This window comes from Oncorhynchus keta, chromosome 21 (genome assembly GCF_023373465.1).
Source record: "Oncorhynchus keta strain PuntledgeMale-10-30-2019 chromosome 21, Oket_V2, whole genome shotgun sequence".
NCBI classification, from domain to species: Eukaryota; Metazoa; Chordata; class Actinopteri; order Salmoniformes; family Salmonidae; genus Oncorhynchus; species Oncorhynchus keta.
Window position 1 is genome coordinate 36048993 of NC_068441.1, and position 26784 is coordinate 36075776.

General features: G+C 50.5%; 1 protein-coding gene across 2 annotated transcripts in view; it reads left to right on the forward strand.

The window, feature by feature from the left end:
• Positions 1-9827: 9827 nt before the first annotated feature.
• LOC118381183 (uncharacterized) overlaps positions 9828-26784 on the forward strand; it is a 40053-nt gene continuing 23096 nt past the window's right edge. For both annotated transcript variants that reach the window (XM_052473784.1, XM_052473785.1), the window contains exon 1: positions 9828-10042. In XM_052473784.1, coding sequence (XP_052329744.1) covers positions 9998-10042 — 45 coding nt within the window. In that variant the 5' untranslated portion in view covers positions 9828-9997. The remainder of the gene's footprint in view (positions 10043-26784) is intronic.

Consider the following 26784-nt stretch of genomic DNA (forward strand, 5'->3'; position numbering starts at 1 on the left):
AAGGACGTATGTAAAAGTCAGGATGGAAATAAACTTTTCATAAACCCTTAAAACATTGAAAAGAACTTCAAAAACAACTATATTCTGTTGCGTGGGTTGTATTAGCAACAACAATGATTACACACACACATATAATAATATCACAATGAGTTCTGGTTCCTCCAGAAATGTCCTGTACCTCGGGCCTAAAAAGAGTCCTGCCCGGTAAAGGAGTTCAGTGAACTCAAGTGACTTTTGTCACGCGATGTTTGTCCGTTCATTCCGTGTAGCGTAAACCCAGTATTAAACATACAATCAATATAACAATTACTTTACCACAGAACCTTAAAGCGGATCAACTCTTAATTAAGTCCTCAACTACCACTAACTACACAAATCAAAGTATACATCACATCCAAACAAATGAAATACCGTATACAAAAAGGTGGTAGTCAGTCGGTCAGTCAGACAATCCAATCCGCCAATAGATCTCCAGCGGAGAAAGGCCACGAAGAACGGAGAGGTGTAGTCCAGGGACCGAAGAGTGGATCCGATCCTGGGTAAACTCTCTTAAGCTACAAAACACACGTTTAACGGCAACAAAACAAACGGAATAGAGAAGCTTCGGAACTGAGGGTTGAACACATCCTCATGCACGTCTCCATCACAACCCCACTTTCGTGCAGCTGATGCTGGCTATTTAATTGGGAATTAAAGGGAAAGCGCCCTATTGGAAGGAGCTGCACTGAGACGGTTCAGAAAAATTCAGGGCCGTCACACACCCCCTCCCCTGGAAAAAGCCGACCATTGCCCTAGAAGGCACATCTTGGTCGGGGAAACCGAGAAAGGTCTCCTCATCACTTTCCTCTACAAAAATATTCATTACTTTTTGGAGCTCACGCTCCTCAGCTGAGGAGTCACAGGCCTTAAGGTGCGAGACTTCTGGGTCTGGGAATCCGAGAAAAGTATCCTCACTATCCTCTTCAAAGATATCCAGGACCTTGCGGCGCTCAATCGCCTCCAATTCCTCAGCCGAGGGTAACAGGCCTTAAGGCGTGAGACATGGACGATGCGCATATCTTCACCTGTGTCCTCTTTCACCACTCGGTAGTTCAAAGGGCCCATCTGCTCCACAATCCTATATGGTCCTTGCCATTTAGGAGCGAGCTTGGCCGAGAAGAATTGTTCAGCTTTCGAGTAAGGATGAGAGCGAAGCCACACCCGATCACGAAGCTGGAACTGCATGTCTCGTCTGTTCTTATCATAATTTCTCTTCTGCTTGAGTCGAGCCTGGATCATGTTCTTTGAGACAAGAGCTCTCAAGTCATGGAGATGGCCTACCTGGTCATAGCAAGCAGCGTCTGGAGTAAGCTGCTGGGGCTGTAGCACCATATCCAAGGGTCCTCGGAGAGGACGACTTAGGTTCAGCTCTGCAGGTGTGACTCCAGTGGACTCTTGCACAGCAGAACTCAGGGCAAATCGAAACTCGTGAAGGTGCTTGTCCCAGTGTTTGTGCTGGGTCCCTACATAGGAAGCAATCATTGTCTTCAAGGTTCGATTTACTCTCTCAGTGAGATTGGTCTGTGGGTGATAGGCCGTGGTCAACTTCTGCCTCAGGTTCCATCTTTGGCAGGTCTCCTCAAAGAGATCAGAGACAAATTGGGAACCTCGATCAGACAGGATGTAATCAGGCACTCCCCAGCGAGTCAGGATCTCTTTCGTAAGGATGTTAGAGACGGTCCTTGCTGTGGCCTGACGCAGGGAAAAGAGTTCCACCCACTTTGAATAGTAATCAACAAAAACAAGTATGTACACATTCTGATTGGAGCTTCTAGGAAATGGACCCATCAAATCCACTCCTAACATTTCCCAAGGTCGGGTAACCACCGTTTGCTGCAACTTGCCAGCAGGCTTTCTACCTTCTGGTTTGTACATTTGACAAACCTGACAATTTCGGATGTGTGACTTCACATCCATGCTCAGATGTGGCCAGTAGAGTAACGCTTGCAACCGCTTGTAGGTTTTGAACCTGCCCAAATGACCAGCTAATGGGTCTTCATGGAAATGTTGAAGCAGTTGTAGGCGTAGAGTGTCCGGTATGTACATTTGGTAGAGTGTTCTGTGAGGTAGTTGTACGACTCGGTAGACTTTATCTTCAATGATGGTCAGCTTTGTGGTAGGATTGACCATCTTTTCTCCATCTTCCAGGATAGTCTGGTACAAAGCCTGTACTTCTGGATCATCCTGTTGAGCTTTCCATATGGCCTCATCAGAGATGGGAAAGTCCGTTTGGGCGAGTCTCGACTGCTTGACAGGACAGTAGCACATGTAAGATCAGGGCCACCGTTATCACAAGTAGGAGCTCTGGACAAGGCATCTGGAACAGTGTTGTATTTTCCTTTCCTGTATTCCACTGCAAATGTGAACTCTTGCAACCGTAGAGCCCATCTTATGAGTCTGGTGCTTGGTTTGTTGGTCTTGAACACCCACACAAGGGAGGAATGGTCAGTGACCACAGTGAAGTGTCTTCCCTCCAAGTAGTACCTCCACTTTTCCAAAGCCCAGACCACTGCAAGGCACTCTTGCTCTGTTGTGGAGTAGTTCCGTTCTGCTCCATTCAATGTCCGACTGGCGAACGCTAGCACTTCTTCAGTGCCAAGTCCAGTCTGTTGGACTAGGACAGCACCAAGTCCAACATCACTTGCATCAGTGTAAACAACAAAAGGGCAATCAAAGTTGGGATGACCTAAAATGGGAGGTGTGACGAGATGTCGTTTCAGGGTTTCAAAGGAAGTCTGGCACTCTGCCGTCCATTGGAATTTCGCTCCTTTTCGCTTCATCGCGTTGAGGGGTTCTGCCACCTGGGAGAAGTTCGACACAAACCGATGGTACCATCCAGCCATACCAAGGAACCGTTGAAGGGCCTTGAGTGTGGTTGGCACAGGGAAGTCTTGTACAGCCTTTGTCTTTTCAGGATCCACATGAATGCCGTCGAAAGACACAATATGGCCAAGGAACTTCAGGGAGGTTTGGCAGAAGTTGCTCTTCTTCATATTTAAGGTCAGACCAGCTTCTCTTAGCTTGTCCAACACTGCTTGAAGATCTTGAAAGTGTCTTTCTCTGTTCTGAGAGTAGATAATTATATCGTCCAGGTAGACGAAACAGATCTTCCCTTTGAGCTCACCTAACGCAATCTCCATGAGTCTTTGGAAAGTGGCAGGGGCATTCTTTAATCCAAAGGGCATCACCTTAAAGGAAAACAAGCCCTCGGCACAGACAAACGCAGTCTTGTCCTTGCTTTCCTGGTCCATCTCAACCTGCCAATAACCACTATTGAGGTCAAGGGTAGTGAACACAACAGCGCCAGACAATGACTCCAGGATCTCATGGATGGTGGGAAGAGGATAGGCATCAGTCTGGGAAACATTGTTGGTCTTCCTATAGTCCACACAAAATCTAAGACCACCAGTCTTTTTTGGGATGAGGACAACAGGAGCAGCCCAGGGAGAGGAGGAACGTTCTATTATATCTTGTGTTAACATATCATTAATGAGTCCCTTTTGGATGATTAGCTTCGCTGGGGACAAACGATATGGCTTTTGCTTGATCGGCATTTCCTGTGTAAGGAATATTTTGTGCTTCAGGAGCCTGGTGCGTCCCAACTTTGAAGTACATACATCAGCATTATTCTGCAGCTGTTCCAACAGCCTTAACTCCTCTGGCTGTTCCAGCTGAGCTCTTCTCACAGCCTGTAAAAGGAGATCGTCAGAAGGATTATCGAGGGTTAGTGGTACCGGAGCAATGGCAGAGCAGACTGCCACATTTGAACCCCAATCATGTAACTTCATAGCTTCTGATTGGAAGAAATGCTTCTCGCTCGGATTGTATGGAAACCAGTAGCAATTGTGTGCGATATCAATCTGGACACCACTGAAGTACATGAAATCAATTCCCAACACGACAGGAAAAGCAAGGTTCCTGGTTTGTAGGATAACAGAAGGAATCATATAGGAGCGGTTACACAGGCGGAACTCTACCTCACTCCATCCAAGTGGTCGTCTAGCCTCACCATCAGCCAGATAGATAGAGTGGACCTTCTGTCCACGGCTTCAAGTTGTATTGTGGACCGTTAACCTCCTTCCACAGTTTCTCATTGAGCAGTGTGTAGGATGACCCGGTATCCAAGATGGCTCTTCCTGTCCATGGGCCTATGGACAGGGGTAACACCAGTTGGTGCGGTATTAACTGAAAGGAAGGGGATGTCGATGGGGGGGCGTAGGCAGTGACTCTTGGGGTTTCAGCTCTGGTTAAAGCACCCAGAGAAGGATGGTCATTGCTGCGAAGAGAGTTAGGTGTGTTGGCCTGTTGTGATTTGTGGTTTCTGGAAGGGTTTACTTGATACGGTCTTGGACATGTAGCTGAAGAATGTCCCTTTGGCTACATCTCCAACAAAACATGAGAGGGGTCTTGGCTGGAGACTCTGGCTGTTGTTGATGGTCTGTCTTGGGTAACTGTTTGGGTGTCTGTTTCTTTCTCTGGTCATATTGCTGTTGGCATTCTCTGTCCTTCTCAAACTGCTGTCCCAAGCGAACCAGTCCATCGACAGTGGTGACTCGTTCTCGGAGTTGACTGGCTAGTAGTGGGTTGATGTTCTTCAAGATCAATTTAATGACCTCTTCCTCCTCAATGCCAGGTTTCCACCTTCTGCACAGGGAGTGGTAACCGTATGCAAAGTCACGGATACTCTCTTTCTCTCCTTGTACTCGATTTCTGACTCTGTCTGCCAATTCATCTGTGTAGTCCTCAGATAGAAATGCAGAGGAAAACTTGGCCTCAAAGTCAGCCCAGGAGGTAGTGGTGAGACGTGCCACATCCCACCAGTCTCGAGCTGTCCCATGCAACACATTCCTCAATGTGGCAAGGAGTTCTTCGTCAGCCAGGGGATTGAGGGCAAGAAAGTCACGACATCTTTCTAGATACATTAGCGGATCAGGACTGTCATCTTTTTTTTCCCAAAGGTGGGAAATTGCAATTTAATGGGCATCGCCCCCACATGACGTCTACTCAAATCACCATGAACAAACGAGCTAGGAGGGATTGAGGAAGTAGAGGGGGAGGGCGTTATCAGACAATGAAAATGAACACCAGGATGCATGGTGGATTGCATCCTGCAAGGGGTGGCTGCAGCATGGCCTGGTCTTGGCTGTTCAGAGGTGCCAGCTTGGCCCTCAGTGGTCTGAACTGAAGTGGACACCAGGGAAACTCTGTAAGGAGTTGTGCCTAATGGAGGCCATGTCCACAGACACGTCATCCAACATTTTAACACAATTAGAGAGCTCTGTCTGCAAGTGGTCTACAGTGTTAACCATGGGAGAAAAAACAGAATTTAACGTCCTTGAGGACCTCAGTGTGGTGATGTTGCAGGCGCCATTGGAGAGTGGCAGTGAGTTGGTTTCGTTGGTAGTCAAACTGCCTGTCCATGGCACCAGTCATTTCCCGTCTTCCACTCTCACTGAGCTCTGTCAGCGTGTGGGTTAGAGTGCTCAGTGAGTTTCTGAATTCCATGGCACTCTGTTGTTGCTCTTCCCTCAGACATTTGAATTTATGGTGGATAAGAGTTTGGAGATGTTGTTGAGTCCGACGAATATCAAGGATGTCACCTTGAAGTTGTAAGACTACAACCTCTGGAGATAAACCAGACAATGGAGGAAGGTTGGGTGTCAGAGGGAGGACTAGCTCAGTACTTCCACACAGATCCATGTCAATAAGTGAGTAACTGGTTAGACCTCCTGTGGCTCAGGCCGAGCATTCAGATTCCCAGGGCTCTGGCCCAAATCAACTCCATTCACATTATGATTTGTATTGTCAGCTTGATGGTCAAAATGGCCCTGTGTATTCCCATTGACAGGTATGACATGGATGAGCACATTATCTTGGGGTGAATCCATTGTTTTAATTCCACACAAAATATTTGCTTTGGTTAGTTCTCAATGTTGAGCTGTCCCATCTGGGGTGCCATTTTTTATGTAACGGTTTTGAATTGAGGTTATTATTTATAGGGGTGCCAGGTAGGTTGTGCCTACCAGAGAAAACATTGGTTTCTCCTTTTAGTTTGGGTGGGAATGAGTCCCATCTGGTCCGTCAAGTCTACACCAATACAAAGGACGTATGTAAAAGTCAGGATGGAAATAAACTTTTCATAAACCCTTAAAACATTGAAAAGAACTTCAAAAACAACTATATTCTGTTGCGTGGGTTGTATTAGCAACAACAATGATTACACACACACATATAATAATATCACAATGAGTTCTGGTTCCTCCAGAAATGTCCTGTACCTCGGGCCTAAAAAGAGTCCTGCCCGGTAAAGGAGTTCAGTGAACTCAAGTGACTTTTGTCACGCGATGTTTGTCCGTTCATTCCGTGTAGCGTAAACCCAGTATTAAACATACAATCAATATAACAATTACTTTACCACAGAACCTTAAAGCGGATCAACTCTTAATTAAGTCCTCAACTACCACTAACTACACAAATCACAGTATACATCACATCCAAACAAATGAAATACCGTATACAAAAAGGTGGTAGTCAGTCGGTCAGTCAGACAATCCAATCCGCCAATAGATCTCCAGCGGAGAAAGGCCACGAAGAACGGAGAGGTGTAGTCCAGGGACCGAAGAGTGGATCCGATCCTGGGTAAACTCTCTTAAGCTACAAAACACACGTTTAACGGCAACAAAACAAACGGAATAGAGAAGCTTCGGAACTGAGGGTTGAACACATCCTCATGCACGTCTCCATCACAACCCCACTTTCGTGCAGCTGATGCTGGCTATTTAATTGGGAATTAAAGGGAAAGCGCCCTATTGGAAGGAGCTGCACTGAGACGGTTCAGAAAAATTCAGGGCCGTCACACAGTGTGTGTGTGTGTGTGTGAGTGTGTGTGTGTTAGAGTGCGAGAACGAGTGTGTGTGTGTGTGTGTGTTTCGTTCTGTTCATACTCTGCTCTCTGTCTTTCTCTGCTCTCTCCTCTCTCTCTGTTTTCCGCATCCTAACACCCCCACACATCAACATACAAACGACAGAATTTCTAAGACATGCATCTAGCAGGACTCTTCATACACAGACAGACACACACAGACAGACAGTTGGTAGGACTTGGAGCTTGCAAAGCCAGGGCTGTGGGTTTGATTCCCACAAGGAAAATGTATGAAAAAGTGGGAGAATGTATGAAAAAGTATGAAAATGTATGAAAATGTATGAAAAAGTAGGAAAAAGTATGCACTACTGTAAGTTGCTCTCGATAAGTGTCTGCTAAATGACGCAAATGTACAGTGCATTCAGATAGTTTTCACCCTTTCCATTTTGTTATGTTGCAGCCTTATTCTAAAGTTGATTAAATACATTTTTCCCTCATCAATCTACACACAATAACCCATAATGACAAAGCGAAAATAGGTTTTTAGAAAGGTTTGCAAATGTAATAAAAAAAATAAAAAAAATCTGAAATACCTCATTTACATATGTATTCAGACACTTTTCTATGAGATTCGAAATTGAGCTCAGGTGCATCCTGTTTCCATTGATCATCCTTCAGATGTTTCTACAAGACCTGGGGATGGGTACCAACATATTTCTGCAGCATTGAAGGTCCCCAAGAACACCGTGGCCTCCAGCATTCTTAAATGGTAGAAGTTTGGAACCACCAAGACTCATCCTAGAGCTGGCCGCCCGGGCCAAACTGAGCAAGCTGGGGAGAAGGGCCTTGGTCAGGAAGGTGACCAATAACCCAATGGTCACTCGAACAGATCTCCAGAGTTCCTCTGTGGAGATAGGAGAAACTTCCAGAAGGACAACCATCTCTGCAGCACTCCACCAATCAGACCTTTATGGTAGAGTGGCCAGATGGAAGCCACTTCTCAGTAAAAGGCACATGACAGCCCGCTTGGAGTTTGCCAAAAGGCGCCTAAAGGACTTTCAGTCCATGAGAAACAAGATTCTCTGGTCTGATGAAACCAAAATTGAACTCTTTGGCCTGAATGCCAAGTGTCCCGTCTGGAGGAAACCTGGCACCATCCCCACGGTTAAGCATGATGGTGGCAGCATGTTTTTCAGTGGTGGGACTGGAAGACTAATAATATATAATATATAATGATAATAATATACTGGAAGACTAGTCAAGATCGAGGGAAAGACCTCCGCTCAGGACCTCCGACTGGGGTGAAGGTTCACCTTCTAACAGGACAATGACCCCAAGCACACAGCCAAGACAACGCAGGAGTGGCTTCGGGACAAGTCTCTGAATGTCCTTGAGTGGCCCAGCCAGAGCCCAGACTTGAATTCTTGCCATAGATTTTCAAGCCCATTTATGTCAAAACGCTAACTAGGCCACTCAGTAAAATCCCATGGTGTATTGCTCAAAGAGATATGCAATGTCTGCTTTTTGTTTTCCCATCTACCAATAAGTGCCCTTCTTTGTGAGGCATTGGAAAACCTCCCTGGTATTTGTGATTGAATCTGTGTTTGAAATTCACGGCTCAACTGAGGGACCTTACAGATAATTGTATGTGTAGGGTACAGAGATGAGTCCTTTCAGCTTTTCCTTTTGTATTAATTAGTCAAATAAATTCCACTTTAACATTATGGGTATTGTGTGTAGGTCAGTGACACAAAATCTATATGTAATACATTTTAAATGTAATACATTTTAAACAACAAAATGTGGAAAAAGTCAAGGGGTGTGAATACTTTCTGAAGGCACTGTAAGCACACACTTGCCTTACAGTTAATGTTTACATTTAGTTGTCGAGCTGATCTTGGTATCCAGGGCAACGCACAGTGTGTGAGGGGTTACAGAGGATGAGTCGCATGTAATCAAACCTACATCCATCTGTCCTTCTCTCATCCGTCCAGCATCTCCATGCCTGCCTCAGTACATTATTATTGGGACACAGCGCTGCTACAATGAACTGATTATTCATTATGTGTGTGGGGGCAATTGTGTAAACAACATCTGTCATGGTACTGTATACAATATGTGTTCATATGTGACCTGCTTCATGTGTTCTATTGGGGAGAAAAGGGTTCCTCCCTGCAGCTCATAATGTTTCTACAGAATAAAGAGTGAGAGCATGGGGGAGGGAGAGTGACAGGGAATGGATAACAAGGAGGATAACTGTACTTTAGAGGCAGAGAGAAGCGGAAGGGTGTGAGAGAGGGTGGGAGGTACAGGAATGAGAGAAGAAGACTATAAGAACATGAGAAAGATGGAAAGGGAGAGAGAGAGAGGAGGAGAGCATATGAGAAACTGTATTAGACAGAGAAGAATCTCCCTCCATCTGAGGAAAACCCTGCAGGGGGAGGGTACCCCTCTCATCTACCCCCTAGCCTGGCCATGTGATAAGCTGATAACCCAGAGCAAGTGACCAACCACAAGTGTGTGTGTGTGTGTGTGTGTGTGTGTGTGTGTGTGTGTGTGTGTGTGTGTGTGTGTGTGTGTGTGTGTGTGTGTGTGTGTGTGTGTGTGTGTGTGTGTGTGTGTGTGTATATAGATTCACAGTCCAGCAGGGTTACTATGCACTAGCTGTGCAAGGGGGGTGGGGCCTCAACACAAGACTGGCACATAATAAGGAAGAGAGAGATATAGAGAGGAAGGAAGGAGAGAGAGAGTGTGATAGATAGAGGGGGGTAGAATGACAGTTGAAAGAGCATGTGTGTGTGAGAGGGCTAGAGAGAGAGTGAAGGAGATCGAGCAAGCGGAGAGAGAGCTGAGAGCAAGAGTCCCTTCTGTCTCTGGTAGGGAGAGATAGAGAAAAACAAGGGAGAAAGAGAGCCTGAAAGGGGAGAGAGAAGAGAGAGAGCGTTGAGATCTTTCTCTCAGTCTCTGCTGAAGCACAGGAGTCTATGCCCGAGCTGGATCCTGCATAACTCCTTGTCCTCCTCTTCCTCTTGTTGTCTGCGCTGTCTTTAAAACGGAGGGAACCCTCGGACTCAGAGCTCATCCGTTGCCGTGGCAATGGGCTGTCGGCTCTCAGGGCCGTGGTTCGGCGATGGAATGGGGGTTAGTGTGCACCCTTCTAAATCTGTGTGGTGCGTGTATGCCTGCGTGCGTGTGCATTCTTTTTTGCATGTGTATGCGCTTCTATGTGTGTGTATGTGTGTGTGTGTGTGGGCACATGTGTAGATGAATTTATGGATAGAGGAAGGGTCATGTAGATGATAGAGAATATGGAGAATAACGGAACAGAATACACACCAGGACGTGTGTGTGTGTGTGTGTGTGTGTGTGTGTGTGTGTGTGTGTGTGTGTGTGTGTGTGTGTGTGTGTGTGTGTGTGTGTGTGTGTGTGTGTGTGTGTGTGTGTGTGTGTGTGTCAATACGTGGGAGTCTGTGAGTGTGCTTGTGAGAGTAGTACAGAATAAGAGTTAGACAGGCACGGATCTTATTATGAGAGAAATTACCATATGTTACCATATTGAAAGAGTCCTTGTATTTACTTGTAGAAAGATTGTGTCTACAGACAGATCAGTTCTGCTGCCTGTTCGAGCAACATAGTGAGGCTCGTGATTGTGCTTTCTGTGTTGGGGTTGCATTCAGCGTTGTGTGTGCATATGTGTGTGAATTTGTGCGTGTGTATGTGTGTGTGTGTGTGTGTATGGCAGCCTCTTGTGACCAGTGTTGATGATTACAAGGAGTGACAGCTTTCCCCATCCAACAGCACAGAGAGCTGTGACTCTCTCTCTCTCTTTCACTTCCTCTCTCAATTCTCTCCCTCTATCCTTTCCTATCTCTCTATATATATGCCATTTAGCAGACGCTTTTATCCAAAGCGACTTACAGTCATGTGTGCATACATTCTACGTATGGGTGGTCCCGGGAATCGAACCCACTACCCTGGCGTTACAAGCGCCATGCTCTACCAACTGAGCTACAGATCCATCTCCTATCCGTCTTTTGACCTTACATTACATCTCTCTCCACATCCATCTGTACTGTTCATTCTCTCCTTTCTTCTCCTCTCCTCACCTCTGCTCCCTTCTCTCTTCTCCTCTCCTCTGCTCCCTTCTCTCTTCTCCTCTCCTCTCCTCACCTCTGCTCCCTCCTATCTTCTCCTCTCCTCACCTCTGCTCCCTTCTCTCTTCTCCTCTCCTCTCCTCCCCTCTGCTCCCTTCTCTCCTCCCCTCTGCTCCCTTATCTCTTCTCCTCTCCTCACCTCTGCTCCCTCCTCTCTTCTCCTCTCCTCACCTCTGCTCCCTTCTCTCTTCTCTTCTCCTCCCCTCTGCTCCCTTCTCGTCTCCTCCTTTCCCCCCCCTGCTCCCTCCTTTCTTCTCCTCACCTCTGCTCCCATCTCTTCTCCTCTCCTCACCTCTGCTCCATCCTTTCTTCTCCTCTCCTCCCCTCTGCTCCCTTCTCTCTTCTCCTCTCCTATGCTCCCTTCTCTCTTCTCCTCTCCTCTCCTCTCCTCACCTCTGCTCCCTCCTTTCTTCTCCTCTCCTCCCCTCTGCTCCCTTCTCTCCTCCCCTCTGCTCCCTCCTCTCTTCTCCTCTCCTCACCTCTGCTCCCTTCTCTTCTCTCTTCTCCTCTCCTCTGCTCCCTTCTCTCTTCTCCTCTCCTCTCCTCACCTCTGCTCCCTCCTTTCTTCTCCTCTCCTCCCCTCTGCTCCCTTCTCTCCTCCCCTCTGCTCCCTCCTCTCTTCTCCTCTCCTCACCTCTGCTCCCTTCTCTCTTCTCTTCTCCTCCCCTCTGCTCCCTTCTCGTCTCCTCCTTTCCTCCCCCTGCTCCCTCCTTTCTTCTCCTCACCTCTGCTCCCATCTCTTCTCCTCTCCTCACCTCTGCTCCATCCTTTCTTCTCCTCTCCTCCCCTCTGCTCCCTTCTCTCTTCTCCTCTCCTCACCTCTGCTCCATCCTTTCTTCTCCTCTCCTCCCCTCTGCTCCCTTCTCTCTTCTCCTCTCCTCCCCTCTGCTCCCTTCTCTCTTCTCCTCTCCTCACCTCTGCTCCCTCCTCTCTTCTCCTCTCCTCACCTCTGCTCCCTTCTCTCTTCTCCTCTCCTTTGCTCCCTTCTCTCTTCTCCTCTCCTCACCTCTGCTCCCTTCTCTCTTCTCCTCTCCTCACCTCTGCTCCCTCCTCTCTTCTCCTCTCCTCACCTCTGCTCCCTTCTCTCTTCTCCTCTCCTCTGCTCCCTTCTCTCTTCTCCTCTCCTCACCTCTGCTCCCTTCTCTCTTCTCCTCTCCTCACCTCACCTCTGCTCCCTTCTCTCTTCTCCTCTCCTCTGCTCCCTTCTCTCTTCTCCTCTCCTCACCTCTGCTCCCTTCTCTCTTCTCCTCTCCTCACCTCTGCTCCCTCCTTTCTTCTCCTCACCTCTGCTCCATCCTTTCTTCTCCTCTCCTCCCCTCTGCTCCCTTCTCTCTTCTCCTCTCCTCACCTCTGCTCCATCCTTTCTTCTCCTCTCCTCCCCTCTGCTCCCTTCTCTCTTCTCCTCTCCTCCCCTCTGCTCCCTTCTCTCTTCTCCTCTCCTCACCTCTGCTCCCTCCTCTCTTCTCCTCTCCTCACCTCTGCTCCCTTCTCTCTTCTCCTCTCCTTTGCTCCCTTCTCTCTTCTCCTCTCCTCACCTCTGCTCCCTTCTCTCTTCTCCTCTCCTCACCTCTGCTCCCTCCTCTCTTCTCCTCTCCTCACCTCTGCTCCCTTCTCTCTTCTCCTCTCCTCTGCTCCCTTCTCTCTTCTCCTCTCCTCACCTCTGCTCCCTTCTCTCTTCTCCTCTCCTCACCTCACCTCTGCTCCCTTCTCTCTTCTCCTCTCATCTGCTCCCTTCTCTCTTCTCCTCTCCTCACCTCTGCTCCCTTCTCTCTTCTCCTCTCCTCACCTCTGCTCCCTCCTTTCTTCTCCTCACCTCTGCTCTCTTCTCTCTTCTCCTCTCCTCACCTCTGCTCAGACCTCTCTTCTCCTCTCCTCACCTCTGCTCCCTTCTCTCTCCTCACCTCTGCTCTCTTCTCCTCTCCTCACCTCTGCTCCCTCCTCTCTTCTCCTCTCCTCACCTCTGCTCCCTTCTCTCTTCTCCTCTCCTCACCTCTGCTCCCTTTTCACCTCTGCTCCCTTCTCTCCTCACCTCTGCTCCCTTCTCTCTTCTCACCTCTGCTCCCTTCTTTTCTCACCTCCTCACCTCTGCTCCCTTCTCCTCACCTCTGCTCCCTTCTCTTCTCCTCTCCTCACCTCTGCTCCCTCCTCTCTTCTCCTCACCTCTGCTCCCTTCTCTCTTCTCACCTCTGCTCCCTCCTCTCTTCTCCTCTCCTCACCTCTGCTCCCTTCTCTCTTCTCCTCTCCTCACCTCTGCTCCCTTCTCTCTTCTCACCTCTGCTCCCTTCTCTCTTCTCCTCTCCTCACATCTGCTCCCTTCTCTTCTCCTCACCTCTGCTCCCTTCTCTCTTCTCTTCTTCTCACCTCTGCTCCCTTCACTTCTCCTCACCTCTGCTCCCTTCTCTCTTCTCCTCACCTCTGCTCCCTTCTCTCTTCTCACCTCTGCTCCCTCCTCTCTTCTCCTCTCCTCACCTCTGCTCCCTTCCCTCTTCTCCTCTCCTCACCTCTGCTCCCTTCTCTCTTCTCACCTCTGCTCCCTTCTCTCTTCTCCTCTCCTCACCTCTGCTCCCTTCTCTCTTCTCACCTCTGCTCCCCTCTCTCTTCTCCTCTCCTCACCTCTGCTCCCTTCTCTCTTCTCCTCTCCTCACCTCACCTCTGCTCCCTTCTCTCTTCTCCTCTCCTCTGCTCCCCTCTCTCCTCACCTCTGCTCCCTCCTCTCTTCTCCTCTCCTCACCTCTGCTCCCTTCCCTCTTCTCCTCTCCTCACCTCTGCTCCCTTCTCTCTTCTCACCTCTGCTCCCTTCTCTCTTCTCCTCTCCTCACCTCTGGTCCCTTCCCTCTTCTCTTCTCCTCACCTCTGCTCCCTTCTCTCTTCTCCTCTCCTCACCTCTGCTCCCTTCTCTCTTCTCACCTCTGCTCCCCTCTCTCTTCTCCTCTCCTCACCTCTGCTCCCCTCTCTCTTCTCCTCTCCTCACCTCTGCTCCCTTCTCTCTTCTCACCTCTGCTCCCCTCTCTCTTCTCCTCTCCTCACCTCTGCTCCCCTCTCTCTTCTCCTCTCCTCACCTCTGCTCCCTTCTCTCTTCTCACCTCTGCTCCCCTCTCTCTTCTCCTCTCCTCACCTCTGCTCCCCTCTCTCTTCTCCTCTCCTCACCTCACCTCTGCTCCCTTCTCTCTTCTCCTCTCCTCTGCTTCCTTCTCTCTTATCCTCTCCTCACCTCTGCTCCCTTCTCTCTTCTCCTCTCCTCACCTCTGCTCCCTCCTTTCTTCTCCTCACCTCTGCTCCCTCCTTTCTTCTCACCTCTGCTCTCTTCTCTCTTCTCCTCTCCTCACCTCTGCTCAGACCTCTCTTCTCCTCTCCTCACCTCTGCTCCTTCTCTCTCCTCACCTCTGCTCTCTTCTCCTCTCCTCACCTCTGCTCCCCTCCTCTCTTCTCCTCTCCTCACCTCTGCTCCCTTCTCTCTCCTCACCTCTGCTCTCTTCTCCTCTCCTCACCTCTGCTCAGACCTCTCTTCTCCTCTCCTCACCTCTGCTCACTTCTCTCTCCTCACCTCTGCTCTCTTCTCCTCTCCTCACCTCTGCTCCCTCCTCTCTTCTCCTCTCCTCACCTCTGCTCCCTTCTCTCTCCTCACCTCTTCTCTCTTCTCCTCTCCTCACCTCTGCTCAGACCTCTCTTCTCCTCTCCTCACCTCTGCTCCCTTCTCTCTCCTCACCTCTGCTCTCTTCTCCTCTCCTCACCTCTGCTCCCTCCTCTCTTCTCCTCTCCTCACCTCTGCTCTCTTCTCCTCTCCTCACCTCTGCTCCCTCCTCTCTTCTCCTCTCCTCACCTCTGCTCCCTTCTCTCTTCTCCTCTCCTCACCTCTGCTCCATTTCACCTCTGCGCTCTTCTCTCCTCTCCTCACCTCTGCTCCCTTCTCTCTTCTCACCTCTGCTCCCTTCTTTTCTGACCTCCTCACCTCTGCTCCCTTCTCCTCACCTCTGCTCCCTTCTCTCTTCTCCTCTCCTCACCTCTGCTCCCTCCTCTCTTCTCCTCACCTCTGCTCCCTTCTCTCTTCTCCTCTCCTCACCTCTGCTCCCTTCTCTCTTCTCCTCTCCTCACCTCTGCTCCCTTGTCTCTTCTCACCTCTGCTCCCTCCTCTCTTCTCCTCTCCTCACCTCTGCTCCCTTCTCTCTTCTCCTCTCCTCACCTCTGCTCCCTTGTCTCTTCTCACCCCTGCTCCCTTCTCTCTTCTCCTCTCCTCACATCTGCTCCCTTCTCTTCTCCTCACCTCTGCTCCCTTCACTTCTCCTCACCTCTGCTCCCTTCTCTCTTCTCCTCTCCTCACCTCTGCTCCCTCCTCTCTTCTCCTCACCTCTGCTCCCTTCTCTCTTCTCACCTCTGCTCCCTCCTCTCTTCTCCTCTCCTCACCTCTGCTCCCTTCTCTCTTCTCCTCTCCTCACCTCTGCTCCCTTCTCTCTTCTCACCTCTGCTCCCTTCTCTCTTCTCCTCTCCTCACCTTTGCTCCCTCCTCTCTTCTCCTCTCCTCACCTCTGCTCCCTTCCCTCTTCTCCTCTCCTCACCTCTGCTCCCTTCTCTCTTCTCACCTCTGCTCCCTTCTCTCTTCTCCTCTCCTCACCTCTGCTCCCTTCTCTTCTCCTCACCTCTGCTCCCTTCTCTCTTCTCCTCTCCTCACCTCTGCTCCCTTCTCTCTTCTCACCTCTGCTCCCCTCTCTCTTCTCCTCTCCTCACCTCTGCTCCCTTCTCTCTTCTCACCTCTGCTCCCCCCTCTCTTCTCCTCTCCTCACCTCTGCTCCCTTCTCTCTTCTCCTCTCCTCACCTCTGCTCCCTTCTCTCTTCTCACCTCTGCTCCCTCCTCTCTTCTCCTCTCTTCACCTCTGCTCCCTTCCCTCTTCTCCTCTCCTCACCTCTGCTCCCTTCTCTCTTCTCACCTCTGCTCCCTTCTCTCTTCTCCTCTCCTCACCTCTGCTCCCTTCCCTCTTCTCCTCTCCTCACCTCTGCTCCCTTCTCTCTTCTCACCTCTGCTCCCTTCTCTCTTCTCCTCTCCTCACCTCTGCTCCCCTCTCTCTTCTCCTCTCCTCACCTCTTCTCCCTTCTCTCTTCTCACCTCTGCTCCCTCCTCTCTTCTCCTCTCCTCACCTCTGCTCCCTTCTCTCTTCTCCTCTCCTCACCTTTGCTCCCTTCTCTCTTCTCACCTCTGCTCCCCCTCTCTTCTCACCTCTGCTCCCCCCTCTCTTCTCCTCTCCTCACCTCTGCTCCCTTCTCTCTTCTCCTCTCCTCACCTCTGCTCCCTTCTCTCTTCTCCTCTCCTCACCTCTGCTCCCTTCTCTCTTCTCACCTCTGCTCCCTCCTCTCTTCTCTTCTCCTCACCTCTGATCCCTTCTCTCTTCTCCTCTCCTCTCCTCTCCTCACCTCTTTTCTCTTCTCCTCTCCTCACCTCTGCTCCCTTCTCTCTTCTCCTCTCCTCACCTTTGCTCCCTTCTCACCTCTCCTCTCCTCCTTCCGACTCCCCTCCTTTCACAATCTCTCTATCTGCCATGGTGTGATGTCCAGTCTCCTCTCTCTCTTTCTGTCGTGGGGTGATAACCAGTCTCCTCTCCTCTCTCTCTTTCTGTCGTGGGGTGTCGTGGGGTGATAACCAGTCTCCTCTCCTCTCTCTCTCTTTCTGTCGTGGGGTGATGTCCAGTCTCCTCTCCTCTCTCTTTCTGTCGTGGGGTGATAACCAGTGTCCTCTCCTCTCTCTCTTTCTGTTGTGGGGTGATAACCAGTCTCCTCTCCTCTCTCTCTTTCTGTCGTGGAGTGATGCCCAGTCTCCTCTCCTCTCTCTCTTTCTGTCATGGGGTGATGTCCAGTCTCCTGTCCTCTCTCTCTTTCTGTCGTGGAGTGATGCCCAGTCTCCTCTCCTCTCTCTCTTTCTGTCATGGGGTGATGTCCAGTCTCCTGTCCTCTCTCTCTTTCTGTCATGAAGTGATGCCCACTCTCCTCTCCTCTCTCTTTTTCCTTCATGGAGTGATGCCCGGTCTCCTCTCCTCTCTCTCTTTCTGTCATGAAGTGATGCCCACTCTCCTCTCCTCCCCTCGCCTCTCTTATCTCTCTCTTAATTGTGGAGTGATGCCCACTCTCACCCCCCTCTCCTCTCTCTCTTTCTGTCATGAAGTGATGCCCACTCTCCTCTCCTCCCCTCTCCTCTCCTCTCCTATCTCTCTCTTAATTGTGGAGTGATACCCACTCTCATACCCTCTCCTCTCTCTCTTTCTGCCATGGAGTGATGCCCAGTCTCCTCTCCTCTCTCTCTTTCTGTCATGGAGTGATGTCCACTCTCATTCCTTCTCCTGTCCTCTCTCTCTTTCTGTCATGAAGTGATGCCCACTCTCCTCTCCTCCCCTCGCCTCTCCTATCTCTCTCTTAATTGTGGAGTGATGCCCACTCTCATCCCCCTCTCCTCTCTCTCTTTCTGTCATGAAGTGATGCCCACTCTCCTCTCCTCCCCTCTCCTCTCCTATCTCTCTCTTAATTGTGGAGTGATGCCCACTCTCATCCCCCTCTCCTCTCTCTCTTTCTGTCATGAAGTGATGCCCACTCTCCTCTCCTCCCCTCTCCTCTCCTATCTCTCTCTTAATTGTGGAGTGGTGCCCACTCTCATACCCTCTCCTCTCTCTCTTTCTGCCGTGGAGTGATGCCCAGTCTCCTCTCCTCTCTCTCTTTCTGTCATGGAGTGATGTCCACTCTCATTCCTTCTCCTGTCCTCTCTCTCTTTCTGTTGTGGGGTGATGTCCAGTCTCCTCTCCTCTCTCTCTCTCTGTCGTGGAGTGATGCCCACTCTCCTCCCCTATCTCTCTCTTTTTTGTGGAGTGATGCCCACTCTCATCCCCTCTCCTCCCCCCTCTCTCTCTCTGTTGTGGGGTGATGTCCAGTCTCCTCTCCTCTCTCTCTTTCTGTCATGGGGTGATGCCCAGTCTCCTCTCCTCTCTCTCTTTCTGTCATGGAGTGATGCCCACTCTCATTCCCTCTCCTGTCCTCTCTCTCTTTCTGTTGTGGGGTGATGTCCAGTCTCCTCTCCTCTCTCTCTCTCTGTCGTGGAGTGATGCCCACTCTCCTCCCCTCTCCTCTCTCTTTCTTTCGTGAGTGATGCCCACTCTCCTCCCCTATCTCTCTCTCTTTTTTGTGGAGTGATGGCCAGTCTCCTCCCCTCTCCTCTCCTCTCTCTCTTTCTGTCGTGGGGTGATGTCCAGTCTCCTCTCCTCTCTCTTTTTCTGTCGAGGGGTGATGGCCAGTCTCCTCTCCTCTCTCTCTTTCTGTTGTAGAGTGATGGCCAGTCTCCTCCCCTCTCCTCTCCTCTCTCTCTTTCTGTCGTGGGGTGATGCCCCGTCTCCTCTCCTCTCTCTCTTTTTGTTGTGTAGTGATGCTCAGTCTCCTCTCCTCTCTCTCTCTCTTTCTGTCGTGGGGTGATGCCCTGTCTCCTCTCCTCTCTCTCTCTCTTTCTGCCGTGGAGTGATGCCCAGTCTCCTCTCCTCTCTCTCTTTCTGTCGTGGAGTGATGCTCAGTCTCCTCTCCTCTCTCTCTTTCTGCCGTGGAGTGATGCTCAGTCTCCTCTCCTCTCTCTCTTTCTGTTGTGGAGTGATGCCCAGTCTCCTCTCAAATCAAATCAAATTTATTTATATAGCCCTTCGTACATCAGCTGATATCTCAAAGTGCTGTACAGAAACCCAGCCTAAAACCCCAAACAACAAGCAATGCAGGTTTAGAAGCACAGTCTCCTCTCCTCTCTCTCTCTTTTTCCTTCATGGAGTGATGCCCAGTCTCCTCTACTCTCTCTTTTTCTGTCATGGGGTGATGTCCAGTCTCCTCTCCTCTCTCTCTTTCTGTCATGGGGTGATGTCCAGTCTCCTCTCCTCTCTCTCTTTCTGTCGTGGGGTGATGTCCAGTCTCCTCTCCTCTCTCTCTTTCTGTCGTGGGGTGATGGGGAGTCTCCTCTCCTCTCTCTCTTTCTGTCATGGGGTGATGGCCAGTCTCCTCTCCTCTCTCTCTTTCTGTCGTGGAGTGATGCCCACTCTCATCCGTCTCTCCTCTCTCTCTTTCTGTCATGAAGTGATGCCCACTCTCCTCTCCTCCCCTCTCCTCTCCTTTCTCTCTCTTAATTGTGGAGTGATGCCCACTCTCATCCCCCTCTCTCTCTCTCTTTCTGTCATGAAGTGATGCCCACTCTCCTCTCCTCCCCTCTCCTCTCCTATCTCTCTCTTAATTGTGGAGTGATGCCCACTCTCATCCCCCTCTCCTCTCTCTTTCTGTCATGAAGTGATGCCCTCTCCTCTCCTCCCCTCTCCTCTCCTATCTCTCTCTTAATTGTGGAGTGGTGCCCACTCTCATACCCTCTCTCTCTCTCTTTCTGCCGTGGAGTGATGCCCAGTCTCCTCTCCTCTCTCTCTTTCTGTCATGGAGTGATGCCCACTCTCATTCCTTCTCCTGTCCCTCTCTCTCTTTCTGTTGTGGGGTGATGTCCAGTCTCCTCCTCTCTCTCTCTCTCTCTGTCGTGGAGATGCCCACTCTCCTCCCTATCTCTCTCTTTTTTGTGGAGTGATGCCCCTCAAATCCCCTCTCCTCCCTCTCTCTCTTTCTGTTGTGGGGTGATGTCCAGTCTCCTCTCCTCTCTCTCTTTCTGTCATGGGGTGATGCCCAGTCTCCTCTCCTCTCTCTCTTTCTGTCATGGAGTGATGCCCACTCTCATTCCCTCTCCTCTCCTCTCTCTCTTTCTGTTATGGGGTGATGTCCAGTCTCCTCTCCTCTCTCTCTTTCTGTCGTGGGGTGATGCCCACTCTCCTCCCCTATCTCTCTCTTTTTTGTGGAGTGATGGCCAGTCTCCTCCCCTCTCCTCTCCTCTCTCTCTTTCTGTCGTGGGGTGATGTCCAGTCTCCTCTCCTCTCTCTTTTTCTGTCGAGGGGTGATGGCCAGTCTCCTCTCCTCTCTCTCTTTCTGTTGTAGAGTGATGGCCAGTCTCCTCCCCTCTCCTCTCCTCTCTCTCTTTCTGTCGTGGGGTGATGCCCCGTCTCCTCTCCTCTCTCTCTTTCTGTCGTGTGGTGATGCCCTGTCTCCTCTCCTCTCTCTCTCTCTTTCTGCCGTGGAGTGATGCCCAGTCTCCTCTCCTCTCCTCTCTCTCTTTCTGTCGTGGAGTGATGCTCAGTCTCCTCTCCTCTCTCTCTCTCTTTCTGCCGTGGAGTGATGCCCAGTCTCCTCTCCTCTCTCTCTTTCTGTCGTGGAGTGATGCTCAGTCTCCTCTCCTCTCTCTCTTTCTGTTGTGGAGTGATGCCCAGTCTCCTCTCAAATCAAATCAAATTTATTTATATAGCCCTTCGTACATCAGCTGATATCTCAAAGTGCTGTACAGAAACCCAGCCTAAAACCCCAAACAACAAGCAATGCAGGTTTAGAAGCACAGTCTCCTCTCCTCTCTCTCTTTTTCCTTCATGGAGTGATGCCCAGTCTCCTCTCATCTCTCTCTTTCTGTCATGGAGTGATGTCCACTCTCATTCCTTCTCCTGTCCTCTCTCTCTTTCTGTTGTGGGGTGATGTCCAGTCTCCTCTCCTCTCTCTCTCTCTGTCGTGGAGTGATGCCCACTCTCCTCCCCTATCTCTCTCTTTTTTGTGGAGTGATGGCCAGTCTCCTCCCTCTCCTCTCCTCTCTCTCTTTCTGTCGTGGGGTGATGTCCAGTCTCCTCTCCTCTCTCTTTTTCTGTCGAGGGGTGATGGCCAGTCTCCTCTCCTCTCTCTCTTTCTGTTGTAGAGTGATGGCCAGTCTCCTCCCCTCTCCTCTCTCTCTTTCTGTCGTGGGGTGATGCCCCGTCTCCTCTCCTCTCTCTCTTTTTGTTGTGTAGTGATGCTCAGTCTCCTCTCTCTCTCTCTCTCTTTCTGTCGTGGGGTGATGCCCTGTCTCCTCTCTCTCTCTCTCTCTTTCTGCCGTGGAGTGATGCCCAGTCTCCTCTCCTCTCTCTCTTTCTGTCGTGGAGTGATGCTCAGTCTCCTCTCATCTCTCTCTCTCTTTCTGCTGTGGAGTGATGCTCAGTCTCCTCTCCTCTCTCTCTTTCTGTTGTGGAGTGATGCCCAGTCTCCTCTCAAATCAAATCAAATGTATTTATATAGCCTTTCGTACATCAGCTGATATCTCAAAGTGCTGTACAGAAACCCAGCCTAAAACCCCAAACAACAAGCAATGCAGGTTTAGAAGCACAGTCTCCTCCTCTCTCTCTCTTTTTCCTTCATGGAGTGATGCCCAGTCTCCTCTCCTCTCTCTTTTTCTGTCATGGAGTCATGCCCGGTCTCCTCTCCTCTGTCTTTTTCTGTCGTGGAGTGATGCCCGGTCTCCTCTCCTCTCTCTTTTTCTGTCATGGGGTGATGTCCAGTCTCCTCTCCTCTCTCTTTCTGTCATGGGGTGATGTCCAGTCTCCTCTCCTCTCTCTCTTTCTGTCGTGGGGTGATGTCCAGTCTCCTCTCCTCTCTCTCTTTCTGTCGTGGGGTGATGGGGAGTCTCCTCTCCTCTCTCTCTTTCTGTCATGGGGTGATGGCCAGTCTCCTCTCCTCTCTCTCTTTCTGTCGTGGAGTGATGCCCACTCTCATCCGTCTCTCCTCTCTCTCTTTCTGTCATGAAGTGATGCCCACTCTCCTCTCCTCCCCTCTCCTCTCCTTTCTCTCTCTTAATTGTGGAGTGATGCCCACTCTCATCCCCCTCTCCTCTCTCTCTTTCTGTCATGAAGTGATGCCCACTCTCCTCTCCTATCTCTCTCTTAATTGTGGAGTGGTGCCCACTCTCATACCCTCTCCTCTCTCTCTTTCTGCCGTGGAGTGATGCCCAGTCTCCTCTCCTCTCTCTCTTTCTGTCGTGGAGTGATGCCCACTCTCCTCCCCTATCTCTCTCTTTTTTGTGGAGTGATGGCCAGTCTCCTCCCTCTCCTCTCCTCTCTCTCTTTCTGTCGTGGGGTGATGTCCAGTCTCCTCTCCTCTCTCTTTTTCTGTCGAGGGGTGATGGCCAGTCTCCTCTCCTCTCTCTCTTTCTGTTGTAGAGTGATGGCCAGTCTCCTCCCCTCTCCTCTCTCTCTTTCTGTCGTGGGGTGATGCCCCGTCTCCTCTCCTCTCTCTCTTTTTGTTGTGTAGTGATGCTCAGTCTCCTCTCCTCTCTCTCTCTCTTTCTGTCGTGGGGTGATGCCCTGTCTCCTCTCCTCTCTCTCTCTCTTTCTGCCGTGGAGTGATGCCCAGTCTCCTCTCCTCTCTCTCTTTCTGTCGTGGAGTGATGCTCAGTCTCCTCTCATCTCTCTCTCTCTTTCTGCTGTGGAGTGATGCTCAGTCTCCTCTCCTCTCTCTCTTTCTGTTGTGGAGTGATGCCCAGTCTCCTCTCAAATCAAATCAAATGTATTTATATAGCCTTTCGTACATCAGCTGATATCTCAAAGTGCTGTACAGAAACCCAGCCTAAAACCCCAAACAACAAGCAATGCAGGTTTAGAAGCACAGTCTCCTCTCCTCTCTCTCTTTTTCCTTCATGGAGTGATGCCCAGTCTCCTCTCCTCTCTCTTTTTCTGTCATGGAGTCATGCCCGGTCTCCTCTCCTCTGTCTTTTTCTGTCGTGGAGTGATGCCCGGTCTCCTCTCCTCTCTCTTTTTCTGTCATGGGGTGATGTCCAGTCTCCTCTCCTCTCTCTCTTTCTGTCATGGGGTGATGTCCAGTCTCCTCTCCTCTCTCTCTTTCTGTCGTGGGGTGATGTCCAGTCTCCTCTCCTCTCTCTCTTTCTGTCGTGGGGTGATGGGGAGTCTCCTCTCCTCTCTCTCTTTCTGTCATGGGGTGATGGCCAGTCTCCTCTCCTCTCTCTCTTTCTGTCGTGGAGTGATGCCCACTCTCATCCGTCTCTCCTCTCTCTCTTTCTGTCATGAAGTGATGCCCACTCTCCTCTCCTCCCCTCTCCTCTCCTTTCTCTCTCTTAATTGTGGAGTGATGCCCACTCTCATCCCCCTCTCCTCTCTCTCTTTCTGTCATGAAGTGATGCCCACTCTCCTCTCCTATCTCTCTCTTAATTGTGGAGTGGTGCCCACTCTCATACCCTCTCCTCTCTCTCTTTCTGCCGTGGAGTGATGCCCAGTCTCCTCTCCTCTCTCTCTTTCTGTCATGGAGTGATGCCCACTCTCATTCCTTCTCCTGTCCTCTCTCTCTTTCTGTTGTGGGGTGATGTCCAGTCTCCTCTCCTCTCTCTCTCTCTGTCGTGGAGATGCCCACTCTCCTCCCCTATCTCTCTCTTTTTTGTGGAGTGATGCCCACTCAAATCCCCTCTCCTCCCCTCTCTCTCTTTCTGTTGTGGGGTGATGTCCAGTCTCCTCTCCTCTCTCTCTTTCTGTCATGGGGTGATGCCCAGTCTCCTCTCCTCTCTCTCTTTCTGTCATGGAGTGATGCCCACTCTCATTCCCTCTCCTGTCCTCTCTCTCTTTCTGTTGTGGGGTGATGTCCAGTCTCCTCTCCACTCTCTCTCTCTGTCGTGGAGTGATGCCCACTCTCCTCCCCTATCTCTCTCTTTTTTGTGGAGTGATGCCCACTCTCATCCCCTCTCCTCTCCTCTCTCTCTTTCTGTTATGGGGTGATGTCCAGTCTCCTCTCCTCTCTCTCTTTCTGTCGTGGGGTGATGCCCACTCTCATCCCCTCTCCTCTCTCTTTCTGTCGTGGAGTGATGCCCACTCTCCTCCCCTATCTCTCTCTTTTTTGTGGAGTGATGGCCAGTCTCCTCCCCTCTCCTCTCCTCTCTCTCTTTCTGTCGTGGGGTGATGTCCAGTCTCCTCTCCTCTCTCTTTTTCTGTCGAGGGGTGATGGCCAGTCTCCTCTCCTCTCTCTCTCTCTTTCTGTTGTAGAGTGATGGCCAGTCTCCTCCCCTCTCCTCTCCTCTCTCTCTTTCTGTCGTGGGGTGATGCCCCGTCTCCTCTCCTCTCTCTCTTTCTGTCGTGTGGTGATGCCCTGTCTCCTCTCCTCTCTCTCTTTCTGCCGTGGAGTGATGCCCAGTCTCCTCTCCTCTCTCTGTCGTGGAGTGATGCTCAGTCTCCTCTCCTCTCTCTCGTTCTGTTGTGGAGTGATGCCCAGTCTCCTCTCAAATCAAATCAAATTTATTTATATAGCCCTTCGTACATCAGCTGATATCTCAAAGTGCTGTACAGAAACCCAGCCTAAAACCCCAAACAACAAGCAATGCAGGTTTAGAAGCACAGTCTCCTCTCCTCTCTCTCTTTTTCTGTCATGGAGTCATGCCCGGTCTCCTCTCCTCTCTCTTTTTCTGTCGTGGAGTGATGCCCGGTCTCCTCTCCTCTCTCTTTTTCCTTCATGGAGTGATGCCCAGTCTCCTCTCCTCTCTCTTTTTCTGTCATGGAGTCATGCCCAGTCTCCTCTCCTCTCTCTCTTTCTGTCGTGGGGTGATGTCCAGTCTCCTCTCTCTCTCTCTCTCGCTCTCTCTCTCTCTCTCTCTCTCTCTCTCTCTTTCTGTCGTGGGGTGATGCCCAGTCTCCTCTCCTCTCTCTCTTTCTGTCGAGGGGTGATGGCCAGTCTCCTCTCCTCTCTCTTTTTCTGTCGAGGGGTGATGGCCAGTCTCCTCTCCTCTCTCTCTTTCTGTCGTGGGGTGATGTCCAGTCTCCTCTCCTCTCTCTTTCTGTTTTAGAGTAATGGCCAGTCTCCTCCCCTCTCCTCTCCTCTCCTCTCTCTCTTTCTGTCGTGGGGTGATGCCCCGTCTCCTCTCCTCTCTCTCTCTCTTTCTGCCGTGGAGTGATGCCCAGTCTACTCTCCTCTCTCTCTTTCTGTCGTGGAGTGATGCTCAGTCTCCTCTCCTCTCCTCTCTCTCTTTCTGTCGTGGAGTGATGCTCAGTCTCCTCTCCTCTCTCTCTCTTTCTGCCGTGGAGTGATGCCCAGTCTCCTCTCCTCTCTCTCTTTCTGTCGTGAAGTGATGCTCAGTCACCTCTCCTCTCTCTCTTTCTGTCGTGGAGTGATGCCCGGTCTCCTCTCCTCTCTCTTTGTCCTTCATGGAGTGATGCCCGGTCTCCTCTCCTCTCTCTTTTTCCTTCATGGAGTGATGCCCAGTTTCCTCTCCTCTCTCTTTTTCTGTCATGGGGTGATGTCCAGTCTCCTCTCCTCTCTCTCTTTCTGTCATGGGGTGATGTCCAGTCTCCTCTCCTCTCTCTCTTTCTGTCGTGGAGTGATGCTCAGTCTCCTCTCCTCTCTCTCTTTCTGCCGTGGAGTGATGCCCAGTCTCCTCTCCTCTCTCTCTTTCTGTCGTGGAGTGATGCTCAGTCACCTCTCCTCTCTCTCTTTCTGTCGTGGAGTGATGCCCGGTCTCCTCTCCTCTCTCTTTGTCCTTCATGGAGTGATGCCCGGTCTCCTCTCCTCTCTCTTTTTCCTTCATGGAGTGATGCCCAGTTTCCTCTCCTCTCTCTTTTTCTGTCATGGGGTGATGTCCAGTCTCCTCTCCTCTCTCTCTTTCTGTCATGGGGTGATGTCCAGTCTCCTCTCCTCTCTCTCTTTCTGTCGTGGGGTGATGTCCAGTCTCCTCTCCTCTCTCTCTGTCGTGGGGTGATGTCCAGTCTCCTCTCCTCTCTCTCTTTCTGTCATGGGGTGATGTCCAGTCTCCTCTCCTCTCTCTCTTTCTGTCATGGGGTGATGTCCAGTCTCCTCTCCTCTCTCTCTTTCTGTCGTGGGGTGATGTCCAGTCTCCTCTCCTCTCTCTCTGTCGTGGGGTGATGTCCAGTCTCCTCTCCTCTCTCTCTTTCTGTCATGGGGTGATGTCCAGTCTCCTCTCCTCTCTCTCTTTCTGTCGTGGGGTGATGGCCAGTCTCCTGTCCTCTCTCTCTTTCTGTCATGGAGTGATGTCCAGTCTCCTCTCCTCTCTCTCTTTCTGTCGTGGGGTGATGGCCAGTCTCCTCTCCTCTCTCTCTTTCTGTCATGGGGTGATGTCCAGTCTCCTCTCCTCTCTCTCTTTCTGTTGTGGAGTGATGTCCAGTCTCCTCTCCTCTCTCTCTTTCTGTCGTGGGGTGATGTCCAGTCTCCTCTCCTCTCTCTGTTGTGGAGTGATGTCCAGTCTCCTCTACTCTCTCTCTTTCTGTCGTGGGGTGATGTCCAGTCTCCTCTCTCTCTCTCTCTCTCTCTATTTCTGTCGTGGGGTGATGCCCAGTCTCCTCTCCTCTCTTTTTCTCTTTCTGTCGTGGGGTGATGGCCAGTCCCCTGTCTCTTCCTCCACAGAGTTTTTTTGTACAGGTGGCATTTTGTATCAGTGCACATGGCATGCATTAAAAGGCCACCATAATACTGCCAGTGTGTGTGTGTATGTTACAGCATGCCTCAGGTAAGGCTGGATGTGTGCTTGGCTGGGTTTCTCCACATGACGTTAGCATGTCGACAAGCAGATGCACAAACAAGCTCTCACTCGTTGTTTACACAAACACACACACACACACAACTGGAAATCACAACCACACACAGGGTTTGACTGTGTTTGAATACAACACATTTTTCAGTTACCCTCACAGAAATATGTCACACACACAGTACTCTCTCTGTAATCTACATAGTAAATACTTTCTCTCTCGCTCTGTCTCTTCCAGGTGGCTGGTGGCACCTTAATTGGGAAGGACAGGCTCATAGTAATGGCTGGAATGGAGTAAGTGGAATGGTATCAAACACATCCCACCCATGGTTACAATGTGATTGATACCATTCCATTCACTTCCTACCATT